This window comes from Trematomus bernacchii, unplaced genomic scaffold, assembly GCF_902827165.1.
Source record: "Trematomus bernacchii unplaced genomic scaffold, fTreBer1.1, whole genome shotgun sequence".
Lineage (NCBI taxonomy): Eukaryota > Metazoa > Chordata > Actinopteri > Perciformes > Nototheniidae > Trematomus > Trematomus bernacchii.
The window spans coordinates 8,936,108-8,952,932 of NW_022987567.1; the positions used below are offsets into that span (position 1 = coordinate 8,936,108).

General features: G+C 41.8%; 2 protein-coding genes across 2 annotated transcripts; both read right to left on the reverse strand.

Annotated features, from left to right (window-relative positions):
- Positions 1 to 3,644: 3,644 nt before the first annotated feature.
- On the reverse strand, positions 3,645 to 15,711 carry LOC117478787 (glycine-rich RNA-binding protein-like). The gene is made up of 2 exons (XM_034125691.1): positions 15,614 to 15,711; positions 3,645 to 4,354 (listed from the first exon to the last, which is right to left on the reverse strand). Coding segments are annotated over exons 1-2 (537 nt in total). The 5' UTR covers positions 15,616 to 15,711; the 3' UTR covers positions 3,645 to 3,819.
- Positions 14,908 to 15,723, reverse strand: LOC117478788 (glycine-rich RNA-binding protein 8-like). The gene has a single exon (XM_034125692.1). It carries the CDS (start codon positions 15,613 to 15,615, stop codon positions 15,085 to 15,087), a length of 531 nt encoding a protein of 176 aa, XP_033981583.1. The 5' UTR covers positions 15,616 to 15,723; the 3' UTR covers positions 14,908 to 15,084.
- Positions 15,724 to 16,825: the final 1,102 nt, after the last annotated feature.

Below are 16,825 nucleotides of genomic sequence, written 5' to 3' on the forward strand. Positions count from 1 at the left end.
TCACGGCTCCGCCTACACTGCGTTACCATAGTTACTACCCCAGCTACTAAACTGTAATGGAAACGCAGCATAAAGTGAGCCTGGCCTACCAAGGCCTAACTATACCGTACTAAGCCGTGCGAGGCCCTGCAGTGGAAAAGCGCCATTAGAGTCTTGGATATGTCAAAGATTAACAACAAAGTTGATTTGACTGCATTATTATTTTTTACGTAGTGTCAGATACTACCTCTGGACACCTTCGTGGCCAAAAATGCCTCATTGACTTCCATTCAAACCACATGTTATGATCTCACTGCCATTGCAGTATAAAACCATGCATTTTGTAATGGCAGCATTTCATTTAGAAGAAAAGTAGTGATATTTGATATTTCTACTCTATTCAACCAGATTCAACCATTTTCCCCCTGTAGGCCGATGCATCACATTCTTACATTTTTGCCCAAGTTATATTATGGAGCCGTGTGACTACCCCGAGAGTGGTGTGTGTGTGTGTGTGTCATTTCCAGCAGTAGACAGGCAGGTCCTGCAGCATGTCACCTGGTGCTCTCAGGTGGTAGAACAACTATTTTTGTAGGCCTGTGCACAACCAGCACACACCTCTCCTCCCTCTCTGTGTGTGTGTGTTTGTGTGTGTGTGTGTGTGTGTGCGTGTGTGTGTGTCTGTGAGAATCTGTAAGCATGCACGGATCATTTCAAGGGTAAAAAAAGGCCATCATGTGTTTGATGTGTCTTTGAAGAGGTACTCAAAAACTAAAAACAACTGTTAGTGTGTTTATGCACCTGGCTGCCAAAGATAAACATGCAGTTTGACCAAGGGCTTATTTCATTAGTGAGCAGAGAAGGAAAAAGACCTGGAGCAAAGAGAAGGAACTAAAATGAAGAAGCATTTCAGTGCAGAAGAGACTTCAGAAATAATCTTGCAGCCTTCATCTGCCGGCGAGCTGCAGGAGTCATCTGAAGCAGACACACGGATCGAGGGGGGGTCTGACACTCAATGCTCTCTGGAGTCCAGCATTTCTTTGCGTTCCTCTGAAAGTGGAGAGGACACTGAGGGTCCGGCCCACAGTGAGGGGACAGAGAAGAACGGAGGTTGTTCTCCCAGGAGCTGGGGAAAACAGGGTGTCCTCACAGATTGTGAGAAGAAAGCCCCCCGCAGCAGCTGCTGCGGGGGGCACAATTACTACACAATTACTACACAATTACTAAGCTGCCAGTGCCTCGAGTTTACAGCTAATTCGCCAAAAGACAAAAACAAATATAGTTAACTAAGGTAGGCTACTAGCTAATGGATAAGTTAGCTCAAGGTTTAGCTAAGACAATTTATCATGGGCATACAGGCTAATGTACTGTACTTAAGGGAAGACACTAAAGGTGAATACAATAAAATGTGTATCTAATAACGTCATCACAATCGCCACATTGATATGCAAAGTAGGCGTTAACTAGGCCTAATTAAAATGCGCTAATTTGCATGCAGTTACCAAGGCATTGCAGGTGAAAAGGATAAAACTAAAAACAAACCAAAAACCATATCACCTCACAACTTCCCCAGATAGTTACTTACGTTAAGTCAGTATTTTCCCCTGAAATGTTATGTTTAAATGCAGATTAGCTTTAAATCTGTAGATTAATTCAGACATGGTAGTAAAACGAACACCATTTATTTGTGTTTGTTGGAAGTTTTATTTCCATTAGAGTGAAAGAAAACATAGAAGCAAAATAGACCAAAAAAAAACGATCTTTGTGCCTGTAATGTCCTTAAACAGTAACTTCATAATTTTGATTGTTGGCTGCTCATTTAATAAGTATTAATTGTACTAGTTTGTTGTCTGCTCTTGTGCGTAGTGAATACTAAAGAAGACCATTGTCTCTGTGTTAGCTGATTATTTTGTAGAATTCTGTATTAAACAATTGCGTGAGTGTGAGGGTATTAAAAATAAATTGGTCAGTAAGTCAGAGATGTGCAACTATATTTAACTTTTTGTTTTAAAACATTTTTTTAGAAATGATTATGGGAAGTGCCCTTTTTCTCACTTGAGCTCCCGCCCCCCAAAATGTCTGTGCACGTCCCTGCACACACACGGAGAGGGAGGAGAGGCGTGTGCTGGTTGTGCACAGGCCTACAAAATTGTTGTTCTACATCCTGAGAGAGCACCAGGTCACATGCTGCAGGACCTGCTGCTGGAAATGAATGATGGGAAATTGTTGAATCTGGTGGAATAGAGTAGAAATATCAAATATACAAAATGCATGGTTTTATACTGCAATGGCAGTGAGATCAAAAAATGTGGTTTGAAAGGAAGTCAATGAGGCATTTTTGGCCACGAAGGTGTCCAGAGGTAGTGTCTGACACTACGTATAAAATAATAATGCAGTCAAATCAACTTTGTTGTTAATCATTGACATATCCAAGACTCTAATAACCACCAAAGACCCACCCCCCTACTAATTATTATATGGAAAATAATTGAGGTTTTGTAATAAATAACGCAAATAATTATTTAAAGGGTTACAATCCAGAAAATGATTGAATGTTTGGTAGTTTTGAGCACGTTAGAAGTTGTTTAAGGTTATTCATGAAAAAAAGTAGAAAGAAATATTGATGTATGATGATTTAATAGCAGTTTTTTGGGGCGTGTGAAGGTGTCGAAAGGATGAAAATTCGAGGAGGGCACAAGGGTTAAACCTTCCCATCCTATAGTGTCTATAACTCACTCAAACTAACAGCATGTGTTCTGGCTGACAATGAACGTACAGAATGCTGCCCCCATAAATAAATAAATTTCTGTTAATGTATCGTACGTTGACATAGTACTCAGCATACATCAGATATTAAACTGGTTCTCAGTATTTGACCATCCTTTTCTCTATTCAACCCAGGAATCCCGTTTGAAGGAGGCATACGACCCCTTTGTTGGAAAGTAAGTAAAAGGTTGTGCACCACATGCAAGAACTTTAGTGTTCTTATGATAAACCTCTCATTGTTTTAGCAACTCTGTGGATTTGGGTACTAGCACCGCCATGACACTACAAATTGTGCACTAAATAATTGAAAAGGTTGTAATGAAATTTACTGAAAGCATGTTCCTTAAACTCATTTTTCTATGAGGTTTGCTCATGACTAGTCAGTTGGATTTATAAGTCTTTACTGCTCCATATGGGCTACACCCACTGTATGAATGCCACATATTACGTTAATTAACCCTGATACACATTTACCTCACCACCTCTGCCTCTCCACGTGTTGTCATTCAGAATATCATGCAAAAGTTTTAAAAAAAAACGTCATAATGCAGACCTACGGTATTACTCAATCAATAAAAGGTTTTTATAGTCAAATCTCAGAAGTTACACATTTGTCTGAGGGGGTTTTACATATCATTCAATTCCGAGTTAAAACTCTCCCCAAAAGAAAACCCACTATTAACTGTAAACCAGTGTGGACTTATTCAACACTGGGGCTTGACTGGGAATGATACTGTAAATTGACAATTTTACTCTGCAACAAATATCCCAGGCAAAATACAGCAGCTAGTTACATGGTCTGGGTTTTTAAAAAAAAAATACAATGTAAAATCTAATTATTTCATCTGCTTGCAATGACAATATCGTTACCCGGATAACAATAAAAAAACACTCACCGATTTCATGTGATTCACAAGGCCTGAGGCTGTTTATTATCAAAATCAAGTCAAAGTCAAAGAATGATGGTGCCCTGTCACCGTGAATGGAGCTTGCTGGGAAAACACAACTTTTACTCAGTTCAGATCAACACATTTATATTTATACAACTGTTTTTAAGCCAGTGGGAATGATGCTTTATTCGTATCCATCGCGGTTGCCTCTGTAACCTCCTCCTCCACCTCCTGAGTATCCGCCGCCTCCTCCGCCGCCGCCGGATCTGTAGCCGCCGCCACCTCCGCCGGAACGACCCTCGGATCCGTAGCTTGATCTGTCGCCATAGCTTCGTTCTCCTCCTCCGCCGCCACCATAGCTTCTCTCGCCGCCGCCGCCATATCCACCACCACCACCTCTCCCGCCACCTCCGCCTCTCCCGCGCCCGAATCCGCCGCCGCCGCCGCCTCTTGATCCTCCGCCACCACCGCCTTTCCCTGCCTCGTCGACGCGGATTGACCGGCCATCGAGGGAGGTTCCGTTCATGCCGTCCATTGCTTCTTTGGCATCCTCGGCGTTGTCGTACTTCACGAAGCCAAAACCGCGGGAATTCCCGGTCTCTTTGTCTCTGATCACGTCCACCTTCTCGATGGTTCCATACTTGGAGAAGGCCGCAGCCAGAGATTCCTCGTTGGTGTCGAAGCTGAGGCCACCGATGAAGAGTTTACCTTCGTCCGACATGTTGTTTAAGTCGTTTTGAGCTTTTCAGTAGTAGGAGACTATTGAATCTGAAGAGCAGCGGAAGGCACGGGTGCTGGTCGTAGAGACGGCGTAGAAATGACCGCATGGAACAGACGCATGGATCTTTAAGGCCGCAGTGAGAGGCAATATCCGGTGACGCCGGTACCACGTGGGTTCCGCCCAGTTTAAGCCCCGCCCCTTTCTGTGAAAAAGCGGGATTTGAATTATAATGTGACTGTTATGTATGTTAAAGAGGTACGGGGAGGTTTTCATAGGACTTAAGGTGTTATTTCTCTGTTTTTTATCCATTTAATGTTATTGTGAGGGCTTTATAATGTGAACTATGAGTATTGTCTGGTCCCCACTTGGCAACAGAAAGGTGGCGGTAATGCGCCATTAAGCTGGATGCAAACAGCCATACAACTCGAGAAAGAAGAAGAAGCCCTGTGAGAAGTGAACGTGAACACGTGTTTATAACAGACTGTTTCCAACAATACTCACAAAATGAATCATATTTCACATGACACATATCTTCCATACACTGTGGCATTAACATGGCATTTTTTAGACGGATAAATCAGGGGGAAATGGGTCTTTGGTCCGTGTACTTTTTATCAGTTTGATTTTTCGTTTGAACCAAAAAACAAAAATACCAGCCTTTTTTCGTTTTTGATTTAAAACGAAAAAACGGGAAACCAAAGCCATTTTCCCGTTTTTGTTGTCTGGATCAAAAAACGGATAACAAGAAGACCTAAGTAAAAAAACTGTCCGATTTTGGTTTTGATAACAACTTCTTTCAATTTTCCGTTTTGTATTGAAGAATGAAGAAAAGCAGTCCGTTGGACCAAAAGTTAAAGAACATCTTTCAAAATAAAAGACACGAGGATATAATGGCAATCCTGTAAAAATGAAATCCTAGAACCCAGAAGTCTGACAAAGATTTATTAGGTTTATTTCTGCATTCACATACCGATATGCGTTTATCGGCATATTATATGTGAGATTAATATACGTATGCAAGCTCTGTGCATAACTTTATTTCGCTGACTTCCGGTTTGTACGACTTTCGGTTTGTACTGTGTCTGTAAATCCAGTGTCCAGCTTGTCGCTGTGTGACAACCATAGGCTGGTGACAACAACGTCATGTTTGTTGCATACCTGCAAGATTTACCTGTGACAAATGTCAGCGATGTGAACAGAACTGTCGCCCTACTTTCACCTGCACCCAGCAGCAAGCGCGAGAACGCTATCTCATACAGTCGACCCCTAAAACAGTTCACACAGTAAATGGAACAGTTGTTAAGCATTATTTTTGTCCAACTTGTCTCTACATTATGAATTTGATGTTTGTCTAAACTGCTAAGAAGCTGACAGCTGAGTTAGAACAGAAAGACATGCAGGCCATAATCACTGCTTGACGCGCAAAAGAGGAATGTGTGTGTAAGGCTTACATGAACTGAATTGAAACACTGTCCATTAGTTGATTAATAAACAAGACATTCAAGTCAAAGTTTTAGGCATTTTCATTTGTAGCACGCTGTAAATATGGACTATGAATGAACACATGCAATGTGGAAACACACAAATAGATTTATTCTCAATACTCATAACAGTATCAGACACAATGACTTTACTGAGAGTGAAGATGACATGAACATAGTTACTGTATGGTACTGAAGACAAAATACAGTATATTGCATTTACCTCTTCCTCCAACTCTCTCTCCAAAATTGGCCTCCATTGTTGTGCACAACAAAGTGTTCAAGCTCAGGTTTCTAAGTGATCTAATTGGTTACATGGCTTTTAACATGTGCATTCTGGGTGCAGGAGCTTGATAATTGAGTGTGGTATTTCAGTGGCAGTGTTTAGCAAACAACAAACAGGCTGTCGGTTTTGAATAACGTGTCTAATGTAAATAAGAGCGTGTAGTTATTTGGTCAATCCAGTGTCCAGCTTGTCGCTGTGTGACAACGTTATGTTTGTTGCGATACCTATAGATTTACCTGTGACAAATGTCAGCGATGTGAACAGAAATGTCGACCTACTTTCACCTGCACCCAGCAGCAAGCGGGAGACATGTTTCAAGTTGTACTTATGAAGTTACGTCTACAATTAGACTGATATGAATTGATTTACTTTTATACTATGAACGATGAAAAATAACTCTAACAACAGAACAGGAACAGAACACAACTGTGACCTCTGTGCAGCACACACAGACCAGTTAAAGTGTATGTTTTACTATTGGCTGTGTCTAACATGTCTAAAATGAGCCGAATCCCCAGGAACATGTTTAACCAGACGGTAACTAATGGCGCATTTCCATTGCAGAGCGTAGCACGGTTAAAGTGTGCCGTGCCAAACCCGACCCGTTTTTGGTTGCGTTTCCACTAGGGGTAGTTCCGGCTAACGGGTACTTTTTCACAGTTTTTCTGGCTCTCCAAAATCCAGGTTCTTTCCGGGCCAACAACCGGGCTGAGTATGCGAAACTAGAGAGAGAATTGCTGGCAAGGGGGCTTCAACTACAAAAAAAATGAACACATTTTACCGTGATTTAATTGTAATACACGTTTCTAAATGATGCCGAAGTAACAACATACTGATACCGGTTAGTAAAAACCATGAATTAATGCTTTGACTAGTCTGCAGACAGACGGCAGGCGAAAAACCTTTTAAAATGCGTGTTTTCTGAATGGAGATCGGCTAAGCTAACGTTGTATGTGCTCCGACCGTCCACACTCACAACAACAGCCTACAGACATAAATAAAGCAGCGACTGTATAGAGAACCGCAGTAACGCGTCCTAAAACCCGGAAGTAAACTCCTTCCGGTTCCGTCAACAAAAACCAATGCAATTTCTCCATAGGATTTTGGAAAATAGCTTGAAATAAGGTCTGTGGTTGAGACACATTTAAGAGACGGATCACGTTTTGTTCAGCCGGATAATCTCCACATGTCTACCCTACTTTTATAATTTTCAAATCATAAATCTAATCGATAGATTTATGATCGATAGATTTATGATTTGAAAATGATAAGAGAAGTTTACTTCCGGGTTTTAGGACGAGTCACTTGGGTTCTCTATTCGCCATGACACAGACAGTCTGTGGTTTGTACTTGTTTAACTTGTGTCTAGTTTCTGAACAGATATGAGGAGCTGTGAGCTCTGAGTGCTAACAGCTAACGGCTGATGTTGGTTTTGTGTTTCGCATTGAAGATGATGTCACGGCTCCGCCTACACTGCGTTACTATAGTTACTGCCCCAGCTACTAAACTGTAATGGAAACGCAGCATAAAGTGAGCCAGGCCTACCAAGACTAAGCCGTGGTGCGAGGCCCTGCAGTGGAAATACGCCATAAGACAGTAACAACACTTCATCCTGAACTCACCTGTGTTTGTTTGTATTAATTACTTTCTTTGTCTCTTGAGTTACCAAGTCAAGTCAAGTTTTATTTATACAGCACATTTTTAAACGATTTTTGGTCGAGCCAAAGTGCTGTACATATAATAAAAATACTCTACAGTAAAGACACTTTACAGCAAATACAACAGCACAGTTTGTTCAGAATATCAGTATGAGAAAAACGACACCCAGGGTGTTTCTCAATGTAGAGTACGCTTGCTTGGTAGCACATGTCTGCCGAGCATCTTGCTTCAGAAGCGAGGCAAGAATACTTCCTGGCATTCGGAAAACAAAGAGTGGAACAGGCTAGCAAGTGTGCAGGTGTGCGTCATATGAGAGGCCCCGCCTTACATTTTCCGTCACAGATTTGGGGAAATTGGTCCGTGCGCAAAGCATTGTGGGGATTTTAAGACCGCGGAGTCTACTCATGTGCAGCCTCGATATTTCTCCAAACGGAGTATGCCGGGCTCGGTAGATTTCCAAGTATGCTGGAGATTGGAACAGTACTTCGGCGGCACTCGATGACGTAGTATGCTTGAAATAGTGGCTCTTATGCTGCGTTCACACCGGACGCGATGCGACTATTCGCTTCGCTCTAATCGCTCCTATCGCATCGCTCTAAACGCTGGAGGTTCACCGCGGCTGCCAGCTGTGTTTACTCGCATCATTCAAACAAGACGCGCTGGCTCGGGAGCTACAACTACAACAAATGAACATATTTTACCGTGATTTAATTGTAATACACGTTTCTAAATGATGCCGAAGTAACAACATACTGATACCGGTTAGTAACAACCATGAATTAATGCTTTGACAAGTCTGCAGACAAGACGGCAGGCAAAACACCTTTTAAAATGCTTGTTTTCTGAATGAAGATCGGGTGAACCAGGCTAAGCTAACGTTGTATATGCTCATTCCACACTCATAACAACGGCCTACAGACATAAATAAGCAGCGACTGTATTCACCATGACACAGACAGTCTGTGGTTTGTACTTGTTTAACTTTTGTCCAGTTTCTGAACGGATATGAGGAGCTGTGAGCTCTGTGTGCTAACTGCTAACAGCTAACGGCTAATGTTGTGTGGTTGAACGTCAGTGACGGCGGCTGAGAACCTCACCGCTGATTGGCTTCCGCGAGAACGCGTCACGTGAATTTGACGCTCGAGTTGAAAAAATTGAACTCTCGCGTTTAACGCGGCACCGTTCAATCGCCTCAATCGTGTGATTCGCGCTGCGTCCACCGCTTCATGCGCGCCGTCGGAGCGAATTCGCGTCTGTCCACGTCTCTGCATTGACTTTACATGTAATCGCGCCGCCCCCAAACGTCGCATCGCGTCCGGTGTGAACACAGCATTAGTGATGTGTCGGTCGCGAACGAGCCGATTCTTTTGAACGGCTCTTTGGTACGAACGAGGGGAACCGAGTCCTACTTGGTGAGAGCCGTTCTTGTTATCGTTCAATCGTTGGTCCGCACTCACTGCCTGCCAAAATCCACTCGCCTTAAAAAGCTTGATTTTGTTCCCCAAACGTATTCTGTGAAGACCCGCCCCTACTCTGATTGGTAGGTTTCAGCACGAGGAGTTAGGTGGGGTTGATCTTAACGGAATACGCGAGAGAGAGAAGTCATAACAAGTGGTACAGGACAGGTAGATGATGTGTTTTTCGGATGGAAAATGAGCCAAACGCGAAAACGCAGCAGCATTTGGATGCACTTCAACCAAAACCCAGGCAGTGATAAAGCGTACCATTTGTAAAGGCAAAATATCCTTTAAAGCAGGGTCAACAAATAATCTCCATCGCCACTTAAAAACACACTATCTAATATTAAGAGTTGCATGAATTTCATTCAAGGCAAGGCAACTTTATTTACTTAACACATACAGAGGGTAAATTCAAAGTACATTCACTGACATGATGACATGGATATGGCGCCACCTTGTGTCATGTTTACAATGCCGATTATTGACATTAGGTCTGACAATACAGTCAATCATTATCCTGGTGATTATTTCGCAGATAAACCTAGTAACCCCGCCCCCTTTTAAAAAACGGCTCTTTTGAACGGCTCTTTTGAAAGGAACGGAGCCATAAGATCCGGCTCCCTTCAAAGAGCCATAATTCCCATCACTAGTGGCTCTAGGGCGTGGCCGAGCGCTGAGCCAATTGGGACAGATTGGGACAAACCACCTGCTTCCATGTCAAAGGGGGGATTTGGGTTTTGTCAGTGTCCTTTGTGTATTCTGTTACTATTAATTATCCCTTGGTTTCAACTTGGTTAGGCCAAGCCACTATATAGGTTCCTTGAAGGTATTTTCTGTTGACCTCTTTTATAGGCCTAGATATTAGAAATGATTGATTTATGATGTTTTCTTTGGACTTTTGGGTAAATAAAAAACCCAGTTTATTTAAAACACTCCTGTGTCCTGTTGCCTACTGCTTGGTCCCTGACAATTGGCCTGTCTTAAGATAAGATAAGATAAGATGGTACTTTATTGATCCCAATTTGGGAAATAGTTTTTGTTGCAGCAGCATAAAAGACAAGGCATTTTACAATAAAACAAAACTACAAATAAACAAGAATAGAAATAAAATAAAATAAAATAGAAAATATACATGTTGAAATAGAAAATATACATGTAGATATTATATATACAAATATATATGTTCAAAAATATATGACATGGAATATGGAATATGGAGTATTAAATATTTAACAGATTATGTATGAGTAAAATGTACAACGTGGTTTTATTACAAGAGAAACTATGAAGCAGAGAGTTCTCTTCCAGCCAGAGGTGATTTATTGTACTGAGTTATTGCAGTGGGCAAACAAATACAAAGTATGTTCATTAAGAATGCACATACTGTCCCTCCTCTGTCTTTCAATGTAGTCAAACTTGTTGAAGAAAGACAATAAGTTTAACGTTACAGAAATAAAAGCTTACTCACCCTCCTAATTGCAGACGTAACTTCATAAGTACAACATGAAACATGTCTCCCGCTTGCTGCTGGGTGCAGGTGAAAGTAGGTCGACATTTCTGTTCACATCGCTGACATTTGTCACAGGTAAATCTTGTAGGTATCGCAACAAACATGACGTTGTCACACAGCGACAAGCTGGACACTGGGTTGACCAAATAACTACACGCTCTTATTTACATTTGACACGTTATTCAAAACCGACAGCCTGTGTGTTGTTTGCTAAACACTGCCACTGAAATACCACACTCAATTATCAAACCCCTGCACCCAGAATGCACATGTTAAAAGCCATGTAACCAATTAGATCACTTAGAAACCTGAGCTTGAACACTTTGTTGTGCACAACAATGGAGGCCAATTTTGAAGAGAGAATTAGAGGAAGAGGTAAATGCAATATACTGTATTTTGTCTTCAGTACCATACAGTGACTATGTTCATGTCATCTTCACTCTCAGTAAAGTCATTGTGTCTGATACTGTTATGAGTATTGAGAATAAACCTATTTGTGTGTTTCCACATTGCATGTGTTCATTCATAGTCCATATTTACAGCGTGCTACAAATGAAAATGCCTAAAACTTTGACTTGAATGTCTTGTTTATTAATCAACTAATGGACAGTGTTTCAATTCAGTTCATGTAAGCCTTACACACACATTCCTCTTTTGAGCGTCTAGTGATTATGGCCTGCATGTCTTTCTGTTCTAACTCAGCTGTCAGCTTCTTAGCAGTTTAGACAAACATCAAATTCATAATGTAGAGACAAGTTGGACAAAATAATGCTTAACAACTGTTCCATTTACTGTGTGAACTGTTTTAGGGGTCGACTGTATGAGATAGCGTTCTCCCGCTTGCTGCTGGGTGCAGGTGAAAGTAGAGCGACAGTTCTGTTCACATCGCTGACATTTGTCACAGGTAAATCTTGCAGGTATGCAACAAACATGACGTTGTCAATGTCACCAGTCTATGGTTGCAGTCGAATAGTCCATTTTGCTCAGGAACCTTCCTAACGGAGTGAAATGACCCGGAAGTACCTCAGTGGCAGCCATGATAAGAGCTGTTCGAATTCTCTAGAGTCTCTATTCTAACCTAATGTTAAATTATTTTCCCTACCCCAGTTTCCCTCAGAAAGGTAAACAGTGCTCTTACTGGTAGCTCTTACTCCTTCTGTTCCCAGAACACCAACCACACTCCCTCTCTGACTTTATCCTTTAGTTTTTCTCTTTCAGCTTTATAGATGTCACAATGTAATAAGATATGTTCCACATGTTCTTTAACTCCACAGCTCCCACACTTGTCACTGTCACGTTTCCCCATGACATACAGCGTACCATTCAATGCTGTGTGATCCAGTCTGAGTCTAGCTATCATGATTTCCTCCCTTCTGTTTCTTTCTTTATAAATATTAATTGTAATTGTATTTTGTACTTTGTGATAGTCTTTGCCTTTCTGGTCTTTCTCCCACCTTTTCTGCCAGATCTCCATCCCTTTTTTCTTAATTACTGCTTTTCCTTCTCCTTCTCCAAGTTGAACTGGTAATGTTATTTCCTTTTGTCGTGCACTTTTTGCTAATTTATCAGCACACTCGTTCCCTTTCACCCCCTCATGTGCAGGCACCCAGCAGAACTGCATAGGTACCTGCTGTCAGCCAATAAGACAGATGTTTATTTCCATTCAACTCTCTGGTTGGTCTGGTGTCTTGCCTCTGGCTCTGGTGCATTCACTGAACACGGGAAATTACAAATCTGCCGTCCTCTCATGATGAGGTTCAGGTAAAGCACGGTTAATGTATTATATTAATGAGTCCAGGCCAGGCGACGCCACTGTTAAGGACTAATAATAAATGCATTTGTATTGATTTTAAGATCTTTTCATACAATCATACGTATTGGGATCATTTGTATTAATGTGGACCGGAGGGAGAGGGTGACGAGCATACATTTCACTTTCCCTTTTCATTTCAATTCCAACGTTGGTCATGAAGAATATGTTTCTCTGTTGTTCACGTTCATAAAGCATAAAACAACAGCATCATAGCACGGTGCAGAGTCTCTAGATGAGTTTACAGTAGTCCCTCGTTCTTATTAAACATCCATGTTGTTGTAGTCCGCTGTATAGAAAACTGTAGTTTCCCCACAGCAGCAGACGCACATTTATGACGTCCGCTGGCGCATCATAAATACGTCGGATAGTGAAAGTGCAGTCGGATTCTCTAAAGCACCGCAGTCTCTTCTCCAGTCCTTTTGAATTCTCGTATCCACTATCCCTTAACCCCGTGACGTTTCACACAGGTCAAGGAATAGACGATAGGGGCTGATTTTTGGACTATTCGACTGCAACCTATGTTTGTCACACAGCAACAAGCTGGACACTGGATTTACCGACACAGTACAAACCGGAAGTCAGCGAAATAAAGTTATGCACAGAGCTTGCATACTTGTGTTAATCTCTATAAACACATATCTGCATGTGAATGCAGAAATAAACTTATCCTCGTGAGACTTCTGGGTTCCAGGATTGAACTTTTACAGCATTGACATTATATCCTCGTGTCTTTTATTTTGAAATAGGTTCTTTAACTTCCGGTCCACCGGACTGCTTTTCTTCATTCTTCAATACAAAACGGAAAATTGAATGAAGTGGTTATCAAAAACCAAAATCGGACCGTTTTTTTTAAATTAGGTATTCTTCTCGTTATCCGTTTTTTTATTCAGACAACAAAAACGGGAAACCGGCTTTGGTTTCCCGTTTTTTTGTTTGTGATTTAAAACGAAAAAAGGCTGGTATTTGGTTCAAACGAAAAATCAAACTAACAAAACGTACACGGACCTTTTTTTAATTAGGGTTTCTCGTTATCCCCTTTAAGATTCAGACAACATAAACGGGAAAATGGCTTTTGTTTCAAAAACGAAAAATCAAACTGACAAAAGTACACCGACCGTCTTTGTTCGAGACAAATGTGTCTTTATCGACAAACTCTCGCGAGACTTGACAACAAAGCCATTACGTTCGTCCAACTGTGTCGACATTTTAAATCTAACGTTGCCCAACGTTCACAAAAACGCCCTTGCTTACTGCCTTTTGTATTGTACACGTTTGTTATCTTCCCTGATATAATATTTTAGTTATTTACAATATAAATACATTAGACTGAGCTCAGAGGAGACTATCTTTGGTACTATCATGGTCTATTGAATTTGTGTCACGGCGCCATCTAGTGTTGAAATGAGGAACTGCATAGTAACACTTATATAAAAATAATTTGAATATACATGAACATAACATCGTATTTTATCATATGAACTCAAACTGTTCAAATCACGGGCACACATACACATTTAACAAGGGGGGGGAAATACAGATTATAGGTGTATTCGAATAAAAATGATGCATAAGCAGTTCATTTTTATTCATTTAATTTCAAAGGTTTAATGGCACAACTAGAATATGAACTACTCAATTCATCCAGTTATATTTTTAACTTGGTGCCATATTGCTGTAGTTCTTGGTTGATGGATTTTTTGTTACCCCATCAAAAAGAAAAAAAATTGTTTAAGCTCCTAATTCACAGAAAAAGATTTTCTTAAGTATTTGTTTCATTGTATATCATGTGTTAATATATTTTTTTAAATCTTTGCATAATAAGAGTGGTGCAGTGACGCGCCCTAAAACTCGGAAGTGAGTTAGCATTTTACCACTTCCGGTTCCCTCGACAAAAAAAGCAATGCAATTTCTCCATAAGATTTTGGAAAAAAGCTAAAAAATAAGGTATAAGGTTGACACATTTAAGAGTCACGTTTTGTTCTACGACATTAAATACATCAGCAGTGACCTCACTGGTGAGTTTAAGTGTCTGAAAAACGATGGTTGTTAACACGTGGCTGAATAGGACTGCAGAAGTTGTCGAGGCCGTTGTACGTCATTACACCGAACACGCACACACTCCCGCTAAATTTGTTATACCTTTTACCCCGTGTTCTGCTTGAAAGCAATTACCTGCCTCGTGCAAACTGTTAAATCAAACGCTTCAACTTGTACCATTTTTAATCTGTATTTTTAAATAATGCATGTCTTATCTGGAGAGTCCTAGGCGACCGTAATTTGCAATCCGCGTAGCTAACGGCTAACATCGTTACCCTTACCACAATAAAAAAAACACTCACCGATTTCATGTGTGACTCACAATGCCTGAGGCTGTTTATTATCAAAATCAACTCAAAGTCAAAGTATTATGGTGCTTTGTCACCGTGAATGGAGCTTGCTGGGAAAACACAACTTTTACTTAGTCCATATCAACACAATTATATTTATACCACGGTTTTTAAGCCAGTGGAAAGAATGCTTTATTCGTATCCAGCGTCGCGGTTGCCTCTGTAGCCTCCTCCTCCACCTCTGGAATATCCGCCGCCGCCTCCGCCGCCGGATCTGTAGCCGCCGCCACCTCCGCCGCCACCGGAACGACCCTCGGATCCGTAGCTTGATCGGTCGCCATAGCTTCTTTCTCCTCCTCCGCCGCCGCCGCCATAGCTTCTCTCACCGCCGCCATATCCTCCACCACCTCTCCCGCCACCTCCGCGCCCGAATCCACCTCCTCCACCACCACGGCCACCACCACGGCCGCCGCCTTGTCCTGCCTCGTCGACGCGGATTGACCGGCCATCAAGGGTGGTTCCGTTCATGCCGTCCATTGCTTCTTTGGCATCCTCGGCATTGTCGTACTTCACGAAGCCGAAACCGCGGGAATTCCCGGTCTCTCTGTCTCTGATCACGTCCACCTTCTCGATGGTTCCAAACTTGGAGAAGGCCGCAGCCAGAGATTCTTCGTTGGTGTCGAAGCTGAGGCCACCGATGAAGAGTTTACCTTCGTCCGACATGTTGTTTAAGTCGTTTTGGGCTTTTCAGTAGTAGGAGACTATTGAATCTGAAGAGCAGGCGCTGCAGGAGGAGGCACGGGTACTGGTCGTTGAGACGGCTTAGGACTGAGAGACGCATGGAACAGACGCATGGAGTTTTAAGGCCGCACTGAGAGGCAATATCCGGTGACGGGACCACGTGGGTTCCGCTCAGTTTAAGCTCCGCCTCTTTCTGAGAAAATGCCGGATTAAAATGATAATGTGAAAGGGCACTGTTATATATGTTAAAGAGGTACGGGGAGGTTTTCATGGGACTTGTGTTATTTCTCTATTTTTTGTATCCATTTAATGTTATTGTGAGGGCTTTAGAATGTGAACTATGAGTATTGTCTGGTCCTCACTTGGCAACAGAAAGGTGGCGGTAATGCGCCATTAAGCTGGATGCAAACAGCCATACAACTCGAGAAAGAAGAAGAATAAGCCCTGTGAGAAGTGAACGTGAACACGTGTTTATAACAGACTGTTTCCAACAATACTCACAAAATGAATCATATTTCACATGACACATATCTTCCATACACTTTGGCATCAACATGGCATTTTTTAGACGGATAAATCAGGAGAAAACGGGTCTTTGTTCGAGACAAATGTGTCTCATCGACAAACTCTCGCGAGATTTAATAACAAAGCCATTACGTTCGTCAAACTGTGTCGACATTTTAAATCTAACGTTGCCCAACGTTTACTAAAACGCCCTTGCTTACTGCCTTTTGTATTGTACACATGTTTGTTATCTTCCTTGATATATTAATTTAGTTATTTACAATATAAATACATTAGACTGAGCTCACAGGAGACAGGAAATGATCTTTGCTTGTCTGTGGTACTATCTTGGTCTATTGAATTACATTGTCACGGGGCCATCTTGTGTTGAAATTAGGAACTGCATAGTAACACTTATATAAAGTATTTAAATATACATGAACATAACATCGTATTTTATCATGATATGCAGGGTCGTCCCTCCCTACAGGCCGATCATGCAGACTGCGTGGGGCCTCACCCATGGAGGGCCTCACCTCGCGGAGGGGGCCTCATCTTGCGGAGGGGAGAGGAGCCTCAACTGAGCCGAAAATGCGGCGCACCTATGCGCTTATGCGGCGCAATTAGTGTAGCGCGGCACGGTTTCGCCGCTGCGAGGCTCCACTAGTAAAATATAACAGTATTTACA

Coding starts and splice junctions, on each gene's coding strand:
- LOC117478788 (XM_034125692.1), bottom strand. CDS start 15,615: ATGTCGGACGAAGGTAAACTCTTCATCGGTGGCCTCAGCTTCGACACC.